This window comes from Salminus brasiliensis, chromosome 1 (genome assembly GCF_030463535.1).
Source record: "Salminus brasiliensis chromosome 1, fSalBra1.hap2, whole genome shotgun sequence".
Taxonomy (NCBI): domain Eukaryota; kingdom Metazoa; phylum Chordata; class Actinopteri; order Characiformes; family Bryconidae; genus Salminus; species Salminus brasiliensis.
The window spans coordinates 62,088,668-62,104,154 of NC_132878.1; the positions used below are offsets into that span (position 1 = coordinate 62,088,668).

Genomic DNA, 15,487 nt, shown 5'->3' on the forward strand with positions numbered 1-15,487 from the left:
AATAGAAATTATAATTCTACTTATTGAATATAGTTTTGTTTTTCCAACTGAAATGAAACACTGTGAAGCATCTCGAAAGAACTGCGCATTTTACACTGAAACAGTGCTGCATCCATGCTGTGTATTCTCCTTATTACAGAAATTAGTCACTATTTCATAAAAAAAACAACTTCAAATCATTTTAAAGCCAAAATAAAAAAATGATTATCTTTAGTCACCTAGGAAACAGGATGGCAGATTAGATGGGTGAAAAGAGCTCAAATGACAGTGCTTACCACAAAGCAATTAAAGCTTCTTTCATAAGCTCTGCCCACCTGGGCCTGCATCAGGGTTTTATCTTCTGTCTGCCACACTGGAGAATGAAAACACTGCTGGCTGTGATGGTTCATCATTCTGCATCATTATCTTACAATTAATGTGTTTTTGTTCACATTCAGTCCAGAATGTGCCAAGCTGAAATTTAAACGAGCTAACAGGTTTTTTTTTAATACTACTAGAAATAACCCCCTACACAAACACACACACACACTCACTCCTCCTCTGCGATTGGTTAATAATACATTATGAGAAGCCGTTCACCAATCACAGACCTGAATAGTTCAGTCAACCACAAGTCAAGTCAAGCCAGATTTATTTGTATAGCGCTTTTAACTGTTGTCGTCACAAAGCAGCCTTACATAATTAGTAATTAACAAAAGACAGAGTCAAATAGAATAAATAATTTAAGACATTAAGGATCTAAGACCCCCAGTGAGCAAGCCAACGGCGACAGTGGCAAGGAAAAACTCCCTCAGAGCTGGAGGAAGAAACCCTGGGAGGAACCAAGACTCACAAGGGGGACCCATCCTCCTCTGGTCAACCATACAGCACAGCAAACCTTCAACGTTTGGGCATGAAACTGCCATCCAAATTACGGGTGCAAAATGCACTTGTACACAACCACTAACATAGAAATACTACAGAATATCACATCCTTGGACTGTTAAATTACACATACTGACAGGAGGTTTGCTGTTTGCAGCACAAAGGCACGGTTTACCTCTTAGCCTGACAGCTAGCTGGTTTTCTGGCGGGCTAGTTAGCTATATTAGCTTCAGCTCTGTGGTCCTCCGCTTCACCAGAAGCCAACGTGGACAGCAATGACGAAAAAGCACAGCACTGCCTACACACCTCCAGAAAAGCGCACAATAGTCCCAGGCCAGTTATACGGTTGGGTAATTATCTTTACTATGTGTTTGCGTCGAAGAAAAATAATAAAAAAAAGTTGTTGTGGAATTGTATGGGGTTGCATGTCCTGGAAAAGCCTATAGAAACTCGTTAGAAAAAGCGTCTTTGTGTGAAAACGCTGTGATTTTATTCAGTATATTTTTACATTTTAAGAAAAAATATAAAACATACTTTCTAACATTTTTCCTAACATTTTTCTAACATGGTTAGGAAAAGGATGGATAATTGCAGACAGGTTAAAGTCATCAGTTATCTCAGGACTCTCCTACTGTTCTCCAGATACGGTCCTATATGATGTATCCTACGCCTTTACTTGAAACATGTGAATCAGGCCGTGTCATAAATCCCGCCCTGGATAAAAGGGATGGAGTGATTTAATACTCTGTTTAAAAAAAAAAAACCCAATGGTGCCGAACAAACACCTGCAGTCTAGAAGAGGAAATTCAGTACGATAGAGACAATGAACCACCGTGTGTGAATGCAGGCTAATAGTGAGGCTGCTGTGTATGATTAATCATTTATCACCGCTGTGTACTGTAGCCTAATCGCGCTCGCAGGCGCATTTAAGCGTGTTGGAGATAAAACTTGAACAGGGCCGGGGAGCGTGGAGCGGCGCGTGTCTCTGAGCTGTTTACTTGAGCGCGCTGTGGGTCGCGCGCCCCTGTTTTATCCGCCCGCGCGCGCTCCCGGGTCCCGCAGGGGCGATGGAGGCGATAAGCCCTCAGCTGTATGATAATGAAGCTGTACTGCGCTGTACTTACACCTCCCTTAACTCCTGTAGGGCTCACCGCGCGCACTGACGGAGCGAGGTGAGCCACACTGGACTGGGTGCGCTGCACATTCGTTATTCAGCGTAGACAAGCCTTAAAAAAACTAGGATTAATTAGTTCATGTATAATAGTGCAGACTAACACTTATAGTGTTTAATTCACTCTTATATTGATCAATTAATCCGTAATATATTTAATTCGCATAGTGTAATGTTGAAAAAATACACACGGCGGTTCATTTACTCACACAGTGATCAGTGTTTGATTCACTCTGGTGGTGTTAGATTGACACCAGTTAATTCTCTCTTGCAGTGTTATAACACACACACACACACACACACACACAGAGAGAGAGTTTCATTCACACGTGTTGTGTTGATTTAACACCTGCAGTGCTTAATTCGGTCTGGGTTTGTCAAATGAACACCTCGCTGTGGTTTAATTTACTCATATAGTGTTGAATCATGAGGTGCTGTTATATTCGCCTTTAACACCATAATAAATACCTGGATGCTTTATTTCACTCGTACAGTGCTTTATTAACTCCTAATGTTTTTAACTATTTCCTATAATGTTTATTTAACACGCACGGTGTTCATTTTAGTCATGTAGTGGTAAATTAACACCTGAAGTGTTGAATTTGGTGTGTTAAATTATTAAGTACAGTGTTTAATGAACTCTTACTGTGCTACATTAACACCTACCTAGTCTAATTCATTGGTGCTAAATTAACTGTAGTGTATAATTCATTCACACAGTGATAAATTACCACCCACCATGTTTATTTCTCGTGCACTCAAGTTTTTAGTTCACTGTCATGGTGCTAAATTAACAAAAATGCCTTATAGTCGTAATTATTCTATGCATACATAAAGCCCAGAGGATACGTAAATATAAATATAGGTTATTTTAAAAAGATCACAATTATTTTATGCCCTAAAAGCTTAACATGGATTCAGGGTGGCAGCGCATTACGCCATTATGCCATAGTTATGGGGTCACACTATTTATAGGGGGGCACTTACTTTCCTCCCAAGCCACAAAAGGCGCGCTTTAAGCCGTCTCTTAAAAGCTGAGAGTAAAGATGGGACCCCCAAGCTCTCTTTCACACAACTGACTGGCACCATACGGCCAGAGCCAGCGCATACTGACTTAGGGTTGCAGAACTGCTTCCCTTTCGCGCTGAGACGCGTTCAGACATATGCACGAACGTGCACGAGCTCTAAATACGTCAACAGATGTCAGTGTGATGATGATAATGATGATAATGCTCAGCATTGAGGTGCTGGGTGTTCAGATGTGAACATCATTATTGTTCGAGCAAAAAAAAAAAAAAAAAAAAAAAAAAGAGGGAGAGCGAGGGGAGGAGGGGCGTGGCCGCGCCACGAAATGGGCGGGGCCAGAGTGACGGACGGTTTATGTAATGAGCAGCGCGGACACAAAGCCAGTATAAATACTCAGGGACGCGAGAAACAAGTCTTCATTCACGACTTAAGAAGACAGGCGTTAGGAGAAACACCCCCACCCCAAACGCATACGCACGCACGCACACACATATATATACACACACGCGCGCGCGCACACACACACACACTGGAGCCCCTCATGCACGAAACGACAGCCTGAGGCATCGAGGTGACCACAGTGGAAGGAATAGGACCATGCACGGTGGTCGGACAAGAGTGGATACTCATCTACTGGCTGAGCTTCACCTTTTGGGATAAAACCGGGGGAAATTCGACCCTCTTGTTGTTGTTGTTGTTGTTGTTTTTTTTACATTTCTTGCAACGGACACGCGCACAGAGGCGCAGGACCGGAGGAGCCCGCGCGCACAGGATTATACGCCTTGCCTCTGTTTTTTGTATTATTATTATTTTTGAATTGTTGCAACCTGCAAGCACGCGTTTGGAGTAGGAGCTCGTAGGGAATAGGCTACTGAAGCCGCGGGTGAAGCAGTTGCACCCCCCCCCCTCCTCCCCAGGAGCACTGAGCAGCAGCATGGCAGCTCGGCTCACCTTCCTCCTCGCAATGTTCTCCTCGCTCATAACGCAGGTAAATACCTATCCCCCCTCCCCAGCAGCGCGCGCACGAGGGGCAGCGAGAGCCAGGGCAAAGGCTTTGCCCCTTTGCACCAATAGCCATGCTTTTGCCCCATCATCATCATCATTACCACCACCACTACAGCACCGTCCTGCGCAAAGATGCATATTATAAAATGCGCACAGAGATGCATGTTGTAAATGCATTGCCTTCTGTTTGTCCCCCTCCCTTCTCTCCCTTTAGATGTTGGGATCCGGCGTTTTCGAACTGGACCTTCACGAGTTCAAAAATTTCAAGGGGTTGCTGGCCAACGGCGAGCCGTGCCGGCCCGAGTGCAGGACTTTCTTTCGAGTTTGCCTCAAAAACTACCAGGCGGTGGTCTCTCCCGGAGACTGCATCTTCGGCACCGCCGTTACCCCGGTGCTGGGCACCGACTCGTTCAGGACGGGGGATGGTCCTCTCAGCACTCCAGTTCGACTGCCCTTCAGCTTTGGATGGCCGGTAAGACGCGCTGAAACTGCTGCGTTCTCGTTAGAATCAGCTGGACGTGCAAAGCAACAGTTTGTAGTAGTGCACAAGCAGCCTATTGCTAAGAGACTAGCCAACTTAGCAATGCTCTTATACTTAGAGATGTGACGTTTTCTTGGAACAGACCAATGCATTTGGAAATGGTTTTACTCAAAGTGTTTATTTGAGCTGATAAACCAGTTTGAGTTGCTTGTTAGCACATGGTGTCATTTCCAGCTTGTCATTTTTACAGTGTACACTCTTATAAAACACAAAAGGGGTTCTTCAAGGGTTCTTTAGTTCTGCATATCACAGTGGCAACTCAAAGACTCATCCAAACTGGTTGGGTGCTCAGATAGTTCATTGCCTGGTTTAAAGGGTTCTGCACTATGGTGGGAAGCCTCTTAAGATTATTATATTCCTATAATCTTTTAAAATATGTCTCTGCATAGCATCAAAAGAGAAAAGGCTCCCACTTTGGCTCCACTAAGTCAAAGAACCCTTTCTGCATTTTGCTTAGAGTGCACCCCCACCACACACTCTGCTTTAAAGAGCACAGTTCTAGCTACATGTGTCATAACTACAGTGTGGATACATACTTGTTCTGTACTTGAAAACGTTGGCATATGCCACTCTTGTGTAGATGTCTTTACAGATGCAGATTTCTCTCTTTCTTTTCCCCTTAGGGATCATTTTCTTTGATTATTGAGGCCTGGTATTCACCTGTAGGTAAGTGGATCACTTTCTGAGCCACTAGAGGGCGACACCACTGTACATATCCTGTATTCAACTGAGCATCTTTATTTGTTTTGTTTTTGTTGTTTTTTTGACAATAGTGTTGGTTACTTTCAGTAGTGCGTCATTGTCCGACTTCTCAATCTTAAGGAATAATATTTGTAGCCACTCTTTTCTTCCCCTACTGCTTTTCAAACGGCACGTTTCACGCCGTGAAACCCCACTTTGTTTCTTGCTCCAAAACACCTCCACATTCTCATACCTCGAACACAATTGAAACTTCCTTTAGTTTATTTTTGGCGTGGGAAAGCTCAGTGGGCTTTGGTGAGAATACTCAGCGCTTGCCAAAACCATCCGACTGCATTTTCCTGTATTTTACACCTTTCGGTGTCCCCGCCCTTTGGAGTGGGATAACAGCATGGGAATGTTTTTGCTTGACTTAAAGGAAAAGGAAATTCATTTTCCCTGCATACGATTCAGCTGCCCCGAAATGAAAGTCTATCAATGAGACTTAAAAAAAAGTTTTAAATGTTTTTTTTTTTTTTACTTTCAGTAGAATTTTCATTTTGAAACAATTGTATGTTTATAGAATTATCTATGTTATATCTATGTGGATGTTTTTGTGATATGCTCCTATGGTCTAAGCAGGCCTGTGTGATTGACCTTTATGTCTTTTTCCTTTTTTTCTCTCTCCCCCAGACTCAAACAACCCTGACTTAAAGATTAGTTCTTTTGCCATCCAAAGACAGTTGGAAGTAGGGGCTGAGTGGTCTCAGGATGTCCAAAGCGGGCAGCAGACGGAGCTAAGGTATTCTTACCGGTTCATCTGCAATGAAAATTACTACGGCGACAGTTGTTCCAAAATATGCGCGCCCAGGGACGACCGTTTTGGCCACTACACCTGCAATCCAGATGGGCAGTTGTCCTGTCTCCCTGGCTGGAAGGGGGAATACTGCGAAGAACGTAAGCAATCAGAGATCACCATCTACTGGCCTTTAGGCGATGGAGAGATTTGCATTAGTACTTTCACCTTTGCTCTCTCTTCAGGGGGGCTGCTGATGGCCTACCCTAGTGGCTGAAAGTGACAGAAAGTTGGTCATTTGTATAAAAAACTTAGATGCTTCCTCAGTGTTGAATGAACGCCTATGGTGTGGAGTTTGGTGTGGGCAGTAGGACGGTGTAATCATTATCATAATGAATGAAGTCGTACTTTGCTTCTCTGAGCTTAAAGAACTGACGGGTGTTTCATATTTCATTACAGAGTGAGCGTAGTCATTCCTCCTTGACTGGATTTAGAGTAGTGCAGTGTGTTAAGAGTTATGTTATTATCACTGCTCCTGGTTTTTCATAGTATTTTTTAAAACATGGCTCTACTCTGTTCCAGCTCATTAAACCTCAGAGAAATGAATATTGTGATATGTATTTGTGTATCGTGGTATTATGATACAACCAGTTAATATTGTATGAGTTAATCAACCACTTGAATTATAAAGTGTTCATTCAACACTGTAAGAAGAACAGACCACAGAGTAACACATTTACTTACCTTTAAAAGGTTCTTCACACATATCCTCTTTATGTTTTTTTAAGTAAAAGTGGTTCTACCATGGCATCGCTCAATAACCCTTTGTAGCACCTTTATTTTTTTTTTAAAGAGTGTGGATCAGGCTTTAGTACGGTTCTCGACTCTCAGAACGTAGATCCCTGCAGGTTCTTAGTGTTTTTTTTCTTTGTTCTTTGCTCCGCTGTTTGTGCAGATTTTACTGAGCAGTCATACAGGTGTCTATTCAGCACACCATAACCGAGCATGTCAAACCAAACCATGCAACGTTTAGGAGTAGTTCCAGCACATGTGAACTATGCTGGGCTAAAGGACAAAGTCTACGTTCAGTGGTGTGTGTGTGTGTGTTATGTGCGTGTGTCCAGTAGTCTGGAACAGCAGTCCTGCCAGCCATATTCAGCCCCCTCAGCTGGGTGGTGCTGCCTTTATACCTTTACATAGCCTCAGCCTAGGCGTGCTGCGCGTGACCTGTGTGTGAGCAGAGCAGAGAAGGGCTCAGGGCGCGAGCAGACACCCCGTTTCGTGTGTATGTGCGTGTTTGCGCGCGTGTGCGTACGGGCTACCCAAGCGCGTGCGTGGTAATTTAATCCCGCGCGAGCGCGTCACGGCGCAGGGGGAGGGGCGAGCACGCGCCGGGTTAATCGCGGCATTATTATCCGCCACGCGCCACGAAATTGCCGAGTGCTCCATTGTCGCGCTGCAGCGGAGCAGCTGCAAATATGGCTCGCGCAGACTGCGAACAACAATAGGGGCAGCTGGCCGTTATTGAGATGGAGCATCTGTTCTGGCCTAACCAGCAACACAGCTCAGCTCAGCTCCACACAACAGCCCAACGCAAACAACAGGCGACTGGAACCTGCCTCCCTAGCAGTTGGCCAGTTTAACAGGTTGCGTTTAGCTGCGGATAGCTAGTTACTGGCAGGGCTGTGCTCGGGTAGGGTGGCCTTTTATTTTGGTGCTGAAGGCAGGCCTAAGTAGTTCCTATGACCACCACTCTTAACAATTCTGCTGAAAACTACTGATAAAAAAAAAAGTCGTTTAGGAGTAAACACAGTCATTCAGAGTGAGTTTGGTGTGAAATGGTTCCTTGCTGAGGAACTTGGCGAGAGGCAGCCATGTCTACAACACAAATATAGACACCTATCCAAAATCACAAGTGAATCTACGTTATTATGGGTCCTGAGTTCTTTCTCATTGTGAATAATAGTAAATATATGTAAAAACTGGTAAAGTACGCTTGCTTTAGGTACCATGTTTCCATACAACGCCCTGTTTGTACCTTTCCAACATGAATGTGTAAATCAAATTGTAGCTAGCTAAAATCCTAGCTCGCATAAAACAACCTAATGCGTGTTTGTAACTATTTTGTGCTATTTAAGTTTCTGGGCAGGATTTAACTCTTCAGACATCTGGTTCTTATCACCACCACTGTAAACAATTCTCACTCAGCTTGGCTTTTGTTTGCAATGAGAACCAAATAGATTCATGTACTTCATTTACATAGGAGTGATTAGTGTAGAAATCAGTTCATTCTATATAATCTGATCCAGAATCTGCCAAAAAAAAAGTCCATGAAACCACATGTTTAGATCATGCAGCAAGATAGACCATCCAAACCCAGTTGTTGTTTTTTTTTTGTATTAGGGTTTTTCCGTACTTGTCTATGTCATCATACCGTGTGTTTTATATCTTGACTCAAATGAAATCTCGGCTCAGTATGGAGCTTCATGATGAATTGATTATGACTGATATCTGGCTTGAGTTAGATTGTACTTTCAGAGCTGTTGATTAGAACCATTCATTTTACTCAGACATTGCGCTTGAAGTCATTCATTTAGTGAACACTGCATTGAGCTCAGCCAGGCCAGCACCACTGGACCTACTTTACTAATGGTGATTCTCATTTGCTATTGCAGCTATCTGCCTTAAAGGGTGCAGCGAGGCCAATGGCAATTGCTCCAAGCCTGGAGAGTGTGTGTAAGTACATGGGCTGGGAAAATGGGTGTGTGACACTTTTGAATGGATTAGGAGTTCCCTGTGTCATGCCAGCACACTAAATAAGAGCTATTCATCTTCATAAAATAATGGCTGCTTTGCCCCAGATTCTGCACCGAGAGCTCACCCCAGAAATCCAGTTCTGCGCATTCACTGCATAGCATATGTTTATACCACAGTAATTCTGTTTTCGCTCTGCTGGCCAGTACTGACCTATATAAATGAAAGATGAATCCCTACTGTGGGAGTTTAGCCAAGATTATCTCATTGTGCTAGTTACACCTCTTATTGCTAAACTGCCATTTGGGTGAAAGTGAGATTAATCCAGCATAATAGTAACTTGGTAAATATGAAAGCTATATCTAGCTGTTCCATAGACTAATTTATACCTACATTTAAATAGTTTTCCTATATGCTAATGTGCGATCTGTTCTATGTTGCAGCTGCAGAGAGGGCTGGCAGGGAACCTTCTGTACTGAATGTAAGAAGCACCCAGTGTGCAAGCATGGCACTTGCAACCAGCCATGGCAGTGCAACTGCAAGGAAGGCTGGGGTGGACTCTTCTGTGACCAAGGTGAGCCTGAATCCCATCTCAGTCCTGAAGTGTGGCTAGTTTTACAGCTTACTAAATATAGAAATGATGATATGGACTATGGGATGAGTAGAGCTAAAGGTAGATTACCTGAACTGAAAGTTGACTGTAGGTTGTGATTTAAGTGGTATCATTCACATTTGACACTAGATCTGAACTTCTGCACCCACCACAAGCCGTGTAAGAACGGAGCCACGTGCATGAACACGGGCCAGGGCAGCTACACGTGCACGTGCATGCCAGGCTACACTGGGGTCAACTGTGAGCTGGAGGTGCGGCAGTGTGACAGCAACCCCTGCAGGAACAGAGGCCACTGTACGGTGAGTTTGGTCCCTATGTTTTTGCCACTGTCACCCTCATCAGACAGTTCACATTTTTGTTCTGTCTATGTGTTGGGAGTTGGGATATAGCATAAATATGGACCATATGGTTTGCCCACCACAAGATCCCAGACTCACTGTCCTGTTTCATCTTAAATAAATATCTTCCCACCCACATTTCTACCTACCTATCGTCCTACCTACCCCACCTACCTACCAACCAACCTACCTATCTACTCGTCCACTAGCCCACCAACCCCTCCATCTACCCCACCCACTGACCCACCTATCCGTCCTCCCATTTAACCCACGTTGTATGTCTTTGTTTTCAAACTGCTTCATTCTGCAAACATTCCTGCTACTAGCACCCCTACTGGCAATTATAAGAAGCTCATATTAGGACAATTCTAACCTATCAAAAGTGTTGCCTAGTAAAAAAAGCACATGTATGCTCCATATTTTCCACAGACCTTCATAAGACCCACTGGCACTTATACAGAGGTTTAAATTTTTGATGTGTATGTTTGTACAGTCTTTTTTTTTGTTTGTTTTCTCTTATCAAAAATTGTGCTATACCAGATCCAAGAGATGCAAATGTGCTAAACATTTAGTTTAGATTCTACAGATTCTGTAGACATGAAACACCATATTTCCATATTTAAGTCAGAAATGTGTTCATCATATTTCCATATCTAAAATGCATCCAAGAATGACTTGCAAATCTACAAACTCTTGGGCTTAACAAAACTTTGTATGCTGTTGTAACAAAAAGTACTATTTGATCATTTCTTTTGTCCTATTCATTATGTAAAGGTCAGCTTATGCTATCAAATGATGAAATACAAAGATAAATACACAAATGTTATATTTTGCTAACCAGACCAAAAAAGGATTGGTGTTCTAAAAGCCTGTGTCCTCTATGTCCTTTCAGGAGCTGGATAATGGCTACATGTGCACCTGCCTGCCTGGCTTTGAGGGCACTCACTGTGAACACAGCCTGCTCACCTGTGCAGATATGCCATGCTTTCAAGGCGGAAAGTGCCACGAGAAGGACAATGGCCGCAGCTACTCATGTGACTGCCCTAAAGGCTACACAGGCCTCAACTGTGAGAAGAGGGTGGACAAATGCACAACCTTGCAATGTGCCAACGGTAAGTCCCAGTTCAACTTCTTGTTTTGTGATACACAGCAACACAAATTAGGCCTAGCTTAGAAAAATGACAGAGGTTAATTCTTTACTCTATGTGGATTACTTTAGGGGTCTAGAGATATTATTATCATTTTGCTATGCATTTGATTTATTTTCATGTAATTATGCAGTTCTTTACATAAAAAGTCTGTATGCACAGCAATGACTAAAGGTTTTAACAATATCTCTGAGTTATAAAATAATTAAACAATGTATGAAGAGACATTTGAAAGGCATATACACCACAGGGTAACTAGAAAAGTTAATGAGGATATATGTCAGTGTGTTCATGACTATGAATGTAATATGAACCTTGCAGATGTTAGTGTGTTTGTGTGTTTTTATGCATGGGTGTTTACCTATATGTAACTGAATATCTTGCTTTGCCGCCATACAGGTGGTGCTTGTGTTGTTCTGGGAGGTGTCCGCTCGTGCAGCTGCCGTGCGGGCTTCATGGGCCAGCGCTGCGAGATCAACATCAATGACTGTGCATCCAACCCCTGTGCCAACGGGGGCACCTGCCACGACCGGATAAGCGACTACGTCTGCTCCTGTCCCCCAGGATACGGAGGTCGCAACTGCAACCAGCTGACCACCGCCTGCCCCGCCCAGCTCTGCCTCAACGGGGGCTCATGTGCCTCCATCCCGGGCGGCCCTCCAGCTTGTTTCTGCCCCAGCGGCTTCACAGGACCCCGCTGCGAGTACTTCGCCCTCACCCTGCCTGCCCACCCACCCACTGATACCCAGGACAGTTTCCAGTGGGCTGCTGTGTTCCTGGCTGTGGGGTTGGTGGCCCTGCTGGTCCTTCTCTGCATGGTGGTCATTGCGCTGCGCCACATCCATAGACAGGCCAACGCCGAGAGGACACAGGCAGAGGCCATGAACAACCTTTCTGATACGCAGCGGGACAACTTAATACCGACGTCCCAGCTAAAGAACACCAATAAAAAGGTGGACCTAGAGGTGGACTGTGGGTCAGACAAGTCCAATTACATACACAAGAACTACCACTTGGACTACAACTCATCAAAAGACTTCAAAGAGGCCCCTTCACAAGAGGATAAAAGTCACAACTACGAAAAGTGTTTAGAAGACAAAATACCATTGAGTAGAATGTACAGGTAATTAAATTCACCCATCACTATTGTATGTGTTACATATAGGGCTCAAGTTTAGATGGCTGAAAGGGGTTTTCGGTGGTGATTCAGTGGAATGGCAGTTCCAGACTAGGCTTGGGAAACCTGGGCGTTGTATATGATACCAGATGATGCTGTTTGAGAAAGAAGACAAATGTTACTCATTACTGTGGAGACATCATTCAGGCTTCGCTTGCATTCTAGAACTAGATATTAAGATATTAATCTCAAAGGACTTTTCCAGCATATATATATATATATATATATATATATATATATATATATATATATATATATATATATATATATTACACACATAGAGTTTACAGTTGCTTGTGGGACCCTTTTGTCTCCTGACCCCTTTTTATATCCCTCCCTCTGCCCCTAATGTTTTCTCTCCAGCTGAGCACAATGACTAGCTGCTCCATGTGCTTTTACTTTACGTTAACACCCAGTGTGATTTGTGTGTGCAGCGAAAAGCCGGAGTGTAGGATATCAACAATATGTTCCCCAAGAGACTCCATGTACCAATCCGTGTTTGTAATAGCGGAGGAGAGAAGTGAATGCGTCATAGCAACTGAGGTAAGGAGGAGCGAGAAAGTTCCTTTTAATTCCTTAACTCGTCCAAATGGCTGGTATGCGGTTTTCATTTTCAGTGCTATGAAATGAACCTTCTGGATATTTGCTATCATGTTTCAAACGTGCTGTCTTTTGCGATCCCTTCCTCCTCAGGTATAAACGACAGGAGGATGTATATGAAGAGGAGAGATAGGGGAGGACACAATCAAAGCAGAATTTTCTGGATTGTTTACAAAAAACTGAAGACTGGAGATGACTATTTGTGATGTCCACTGCTGCTCTGAGAAACTTGAGGAACTGGAGAGAGAGCGGAACTCTGCTCGCTGAACGCAATAGATTAGTTTCTGTTGAAGGAGTGTTTGTGTACAAACGTGTACAGTCCTGGACGTTTTTTTCTTACCCCTTCTGCTACGGTATGGTTTTTCCCTCACAAACTGTAAGGAGGAGAAAAAAGGACTTACACTGCAAGAAGAAGAAAAAACATTGTCTTTGGCAGAGCGATGTGGTCTCCCCCCACATCGAGTGAGTGTTTCTCTCTCTCTCTCTCTTTCTTTCTCTGTCTGTCTGTCTGTCTCTCACTCTTGTGTGGTAATCACGGACACATCATCTGCCAACGAATCAATAAGAAGGTGCCAGGGACTTCCAAACCTTCAGCCAGCATTGCCAGCTATGCAAGAACGGAGAGGGGGGGAACCAATCAGAGCCCAATCCCACTCATCCCAATCATGAGAAGAGATATGAATGTCTGAAAAAACAACATATACAAATCAATCAATCATATCAAAAAGTGACTGTTGTTCTCTGCGCTAAGATTGTATGCAGCCCAAATTCACAACAAAGCCTTAAAAGAACGGGATAGGATGCTAATTTTGTGCCCTGAGTCTTCTTGGATTGCCTGAAAGCAAGGGAAAGATTCCTTTTTAATCAACAGGGATTCTGACGACAGCAGGATTGTGATATATCAAGCTGCACAAGCAGGACATAAAGTCCAAGAGGACATAAAGTCTTTTATGCAACGTGGCCCAACAAAGTACAAGACCAGAGGAGGAAAAAAAAAAAAGTGACTGCACACCACTGACTGCCTATAATTAGTTTTTGAGACCAATAATGTAATTTTAAAATAAAAAAAGATTATTTCCAGAGTTAATTTAATTGACACACTGCTCTTTATATGTTTTATACTATTATTTTGTATATAATGCATATTTATAAGAACCAAACATCTGAAGAATAAAAAATGTTAATTCCTTCTGTACATGCTGTTTACTTGCTTTGAGGAACGTTCCGGCGGACATGCTGGAGTGCAAATATTCTTGTGTTTCCTGTTTTTTTGCAATTGTCTAGTTTTCTGCCTATCTAATATTTCCTCCCAATCATGAAAAAGAAAACACCACCCTCACGGCCCCCTTCCAGCCTTGCTCAGTTGTAAATTGGCTTGAAATTCAAATCCGTTGCCTCGGATACAGGCCCCTTGAGCTGGAAATTCTGAAACAAAGACGGGTGAAGAGCGCATAGGAGCGGCACGGGAGCGGCCCCTCCTCAGAAAGCTGAAACAGATGCCCCAGGGTGCAACCCTGCTCTCCGCCATAAAAACAGCGGCATATGCCACCCCTCTCGCCCGGCAGCTCCACGTGGCGACTATAAAGCACTCACGCACTCGTGGGCTCTGGCGCCAAGAGCCTCAGCCTCGCCTTCAGGGTTAAAGGAGAAATGTCTGCTTCTACCTCTACCCCCCACAACCCCCAATAAACTGTAACAAAAGATGTAGGGAGAGCCATGCATGTGGCCATGGCCTGCACAGATGGGCTTCAGGGCAGAGCCCACTGGCACTGTGCTTGCTCCCAACATGAAAAAAGGGCTATGTGCTCTCCAAAGGTTTAATTGACCCGTCTGAGCAATCTGGCATGAGAACGGAGAATTATTTATTGCCACTTTTCAACATGGGTGCCACAGGGTCACCTGGGCCTCCACTTAAGGGAGGAGGGGTCGAAAGGTCACCTGTTAGCCAGGCCGGAGATGGTAGTGAATTTATGCTGGCCATTAATGCGCCCAGCCCAGTCTGGCCTTGACCTGAGCCAAGACTCGACGAGACATAAATACGATATTGAGAAACCACTAAGAATAATTCCCCCACCCCTCCATTTGGACAGCTCTTCCGTGTTTAGGCGTTGTGTCAAGCTAATGACAAGCACACCTCCCCTGCCCCGATTTGTGAAAGGACATCCATTTCCAAAATCCACCAACTCCAAATAATTCAACACTCTGGCCAATGTCAACCTCCACAGACCACATGCAAAGTAGAGGAGGGTGGAGAAGAAAGCAAGCTTTCCTTTAAGTACTGTGGCAGAAACATTGTCCTCCACAAGAACTGCAGGTCAGCTATCATGCTGCCAGGGGTGTAAAAGATACGCTGTATTCAAACGGGTTCTATATAGTACTGGAAAAGGGTTCTGTGACCCCTTTTTGGTGCTATATAGAGTGATTTTGTAAAAGATTCTATAAAGTCATCTACCAGGATTCGAATGGTCCTTTGAGTTGTCGTGGTTCTAAATAGAACCTCTGCCTTTACTAATGCCTTTACTTTACTTGAAGGATACTTTTACAGAGAAAATGTTCTGACAAAAGATAAATGTGTTTATGCAAAAGTTTAGACATCTTACCAAGTTAGTAATTAGAAACATCAGGCAGATACCTAGTAACATCACAATATCACAAACACCTTCACAGTCAGGTAGTTTTCCTGTTCTTGTTTTAGGTATTTTCATCCACTAGATCTGCAATATTCATGGGCTGCTTTGCACACACAGCATGTTCCAACCACAGATTTTCAATGATG

The 15,487-nt window shown here is 43.7% G+C and overlaps 1 protein-coding gene across 1 annotated transcript; it reads left to right on the top strand.

Moving 5' to 3' along the window:
- Nucleotides 1-3,470: 3,470 nt before the first annotated feature.
- On the top strand, nucleotides 3,471-13,902 carry dll4 (delta-like 4 (Drosophila)). The gene is made up of 11 exons (XM_072685200.1): nucleotides 3,471-4,049; nucleotides 4,281-4,538; nucleotides 5,231-5,273; nucleotides 5,979-6,242; nucleotides 8,757-8,817; nucleotides 9,279-9,409; nucleotides 9,578-9,747; nucleotides 10,679-10,898; nucleotides 11,334-12,057; nucleotides 12,546-12,654; nucleotides 12,805-13,902. The coding sequence occupies exons 1-11, from the start codon at nucleotides 3,996-3,998 to the stop codon at nucleotides 12,808-12,810; spliced, it is 2,040 nt and encodes a 679-aa protein (XP_072541301.1). The 5' UTR covers nucleotides 3,471-3,995; the 3' UTR covers nucleotides 12,811-13,902.
- The last annotated feature ends 1,585 nt before the right edge of the window (nucleotides 13,903-15,487 follow it).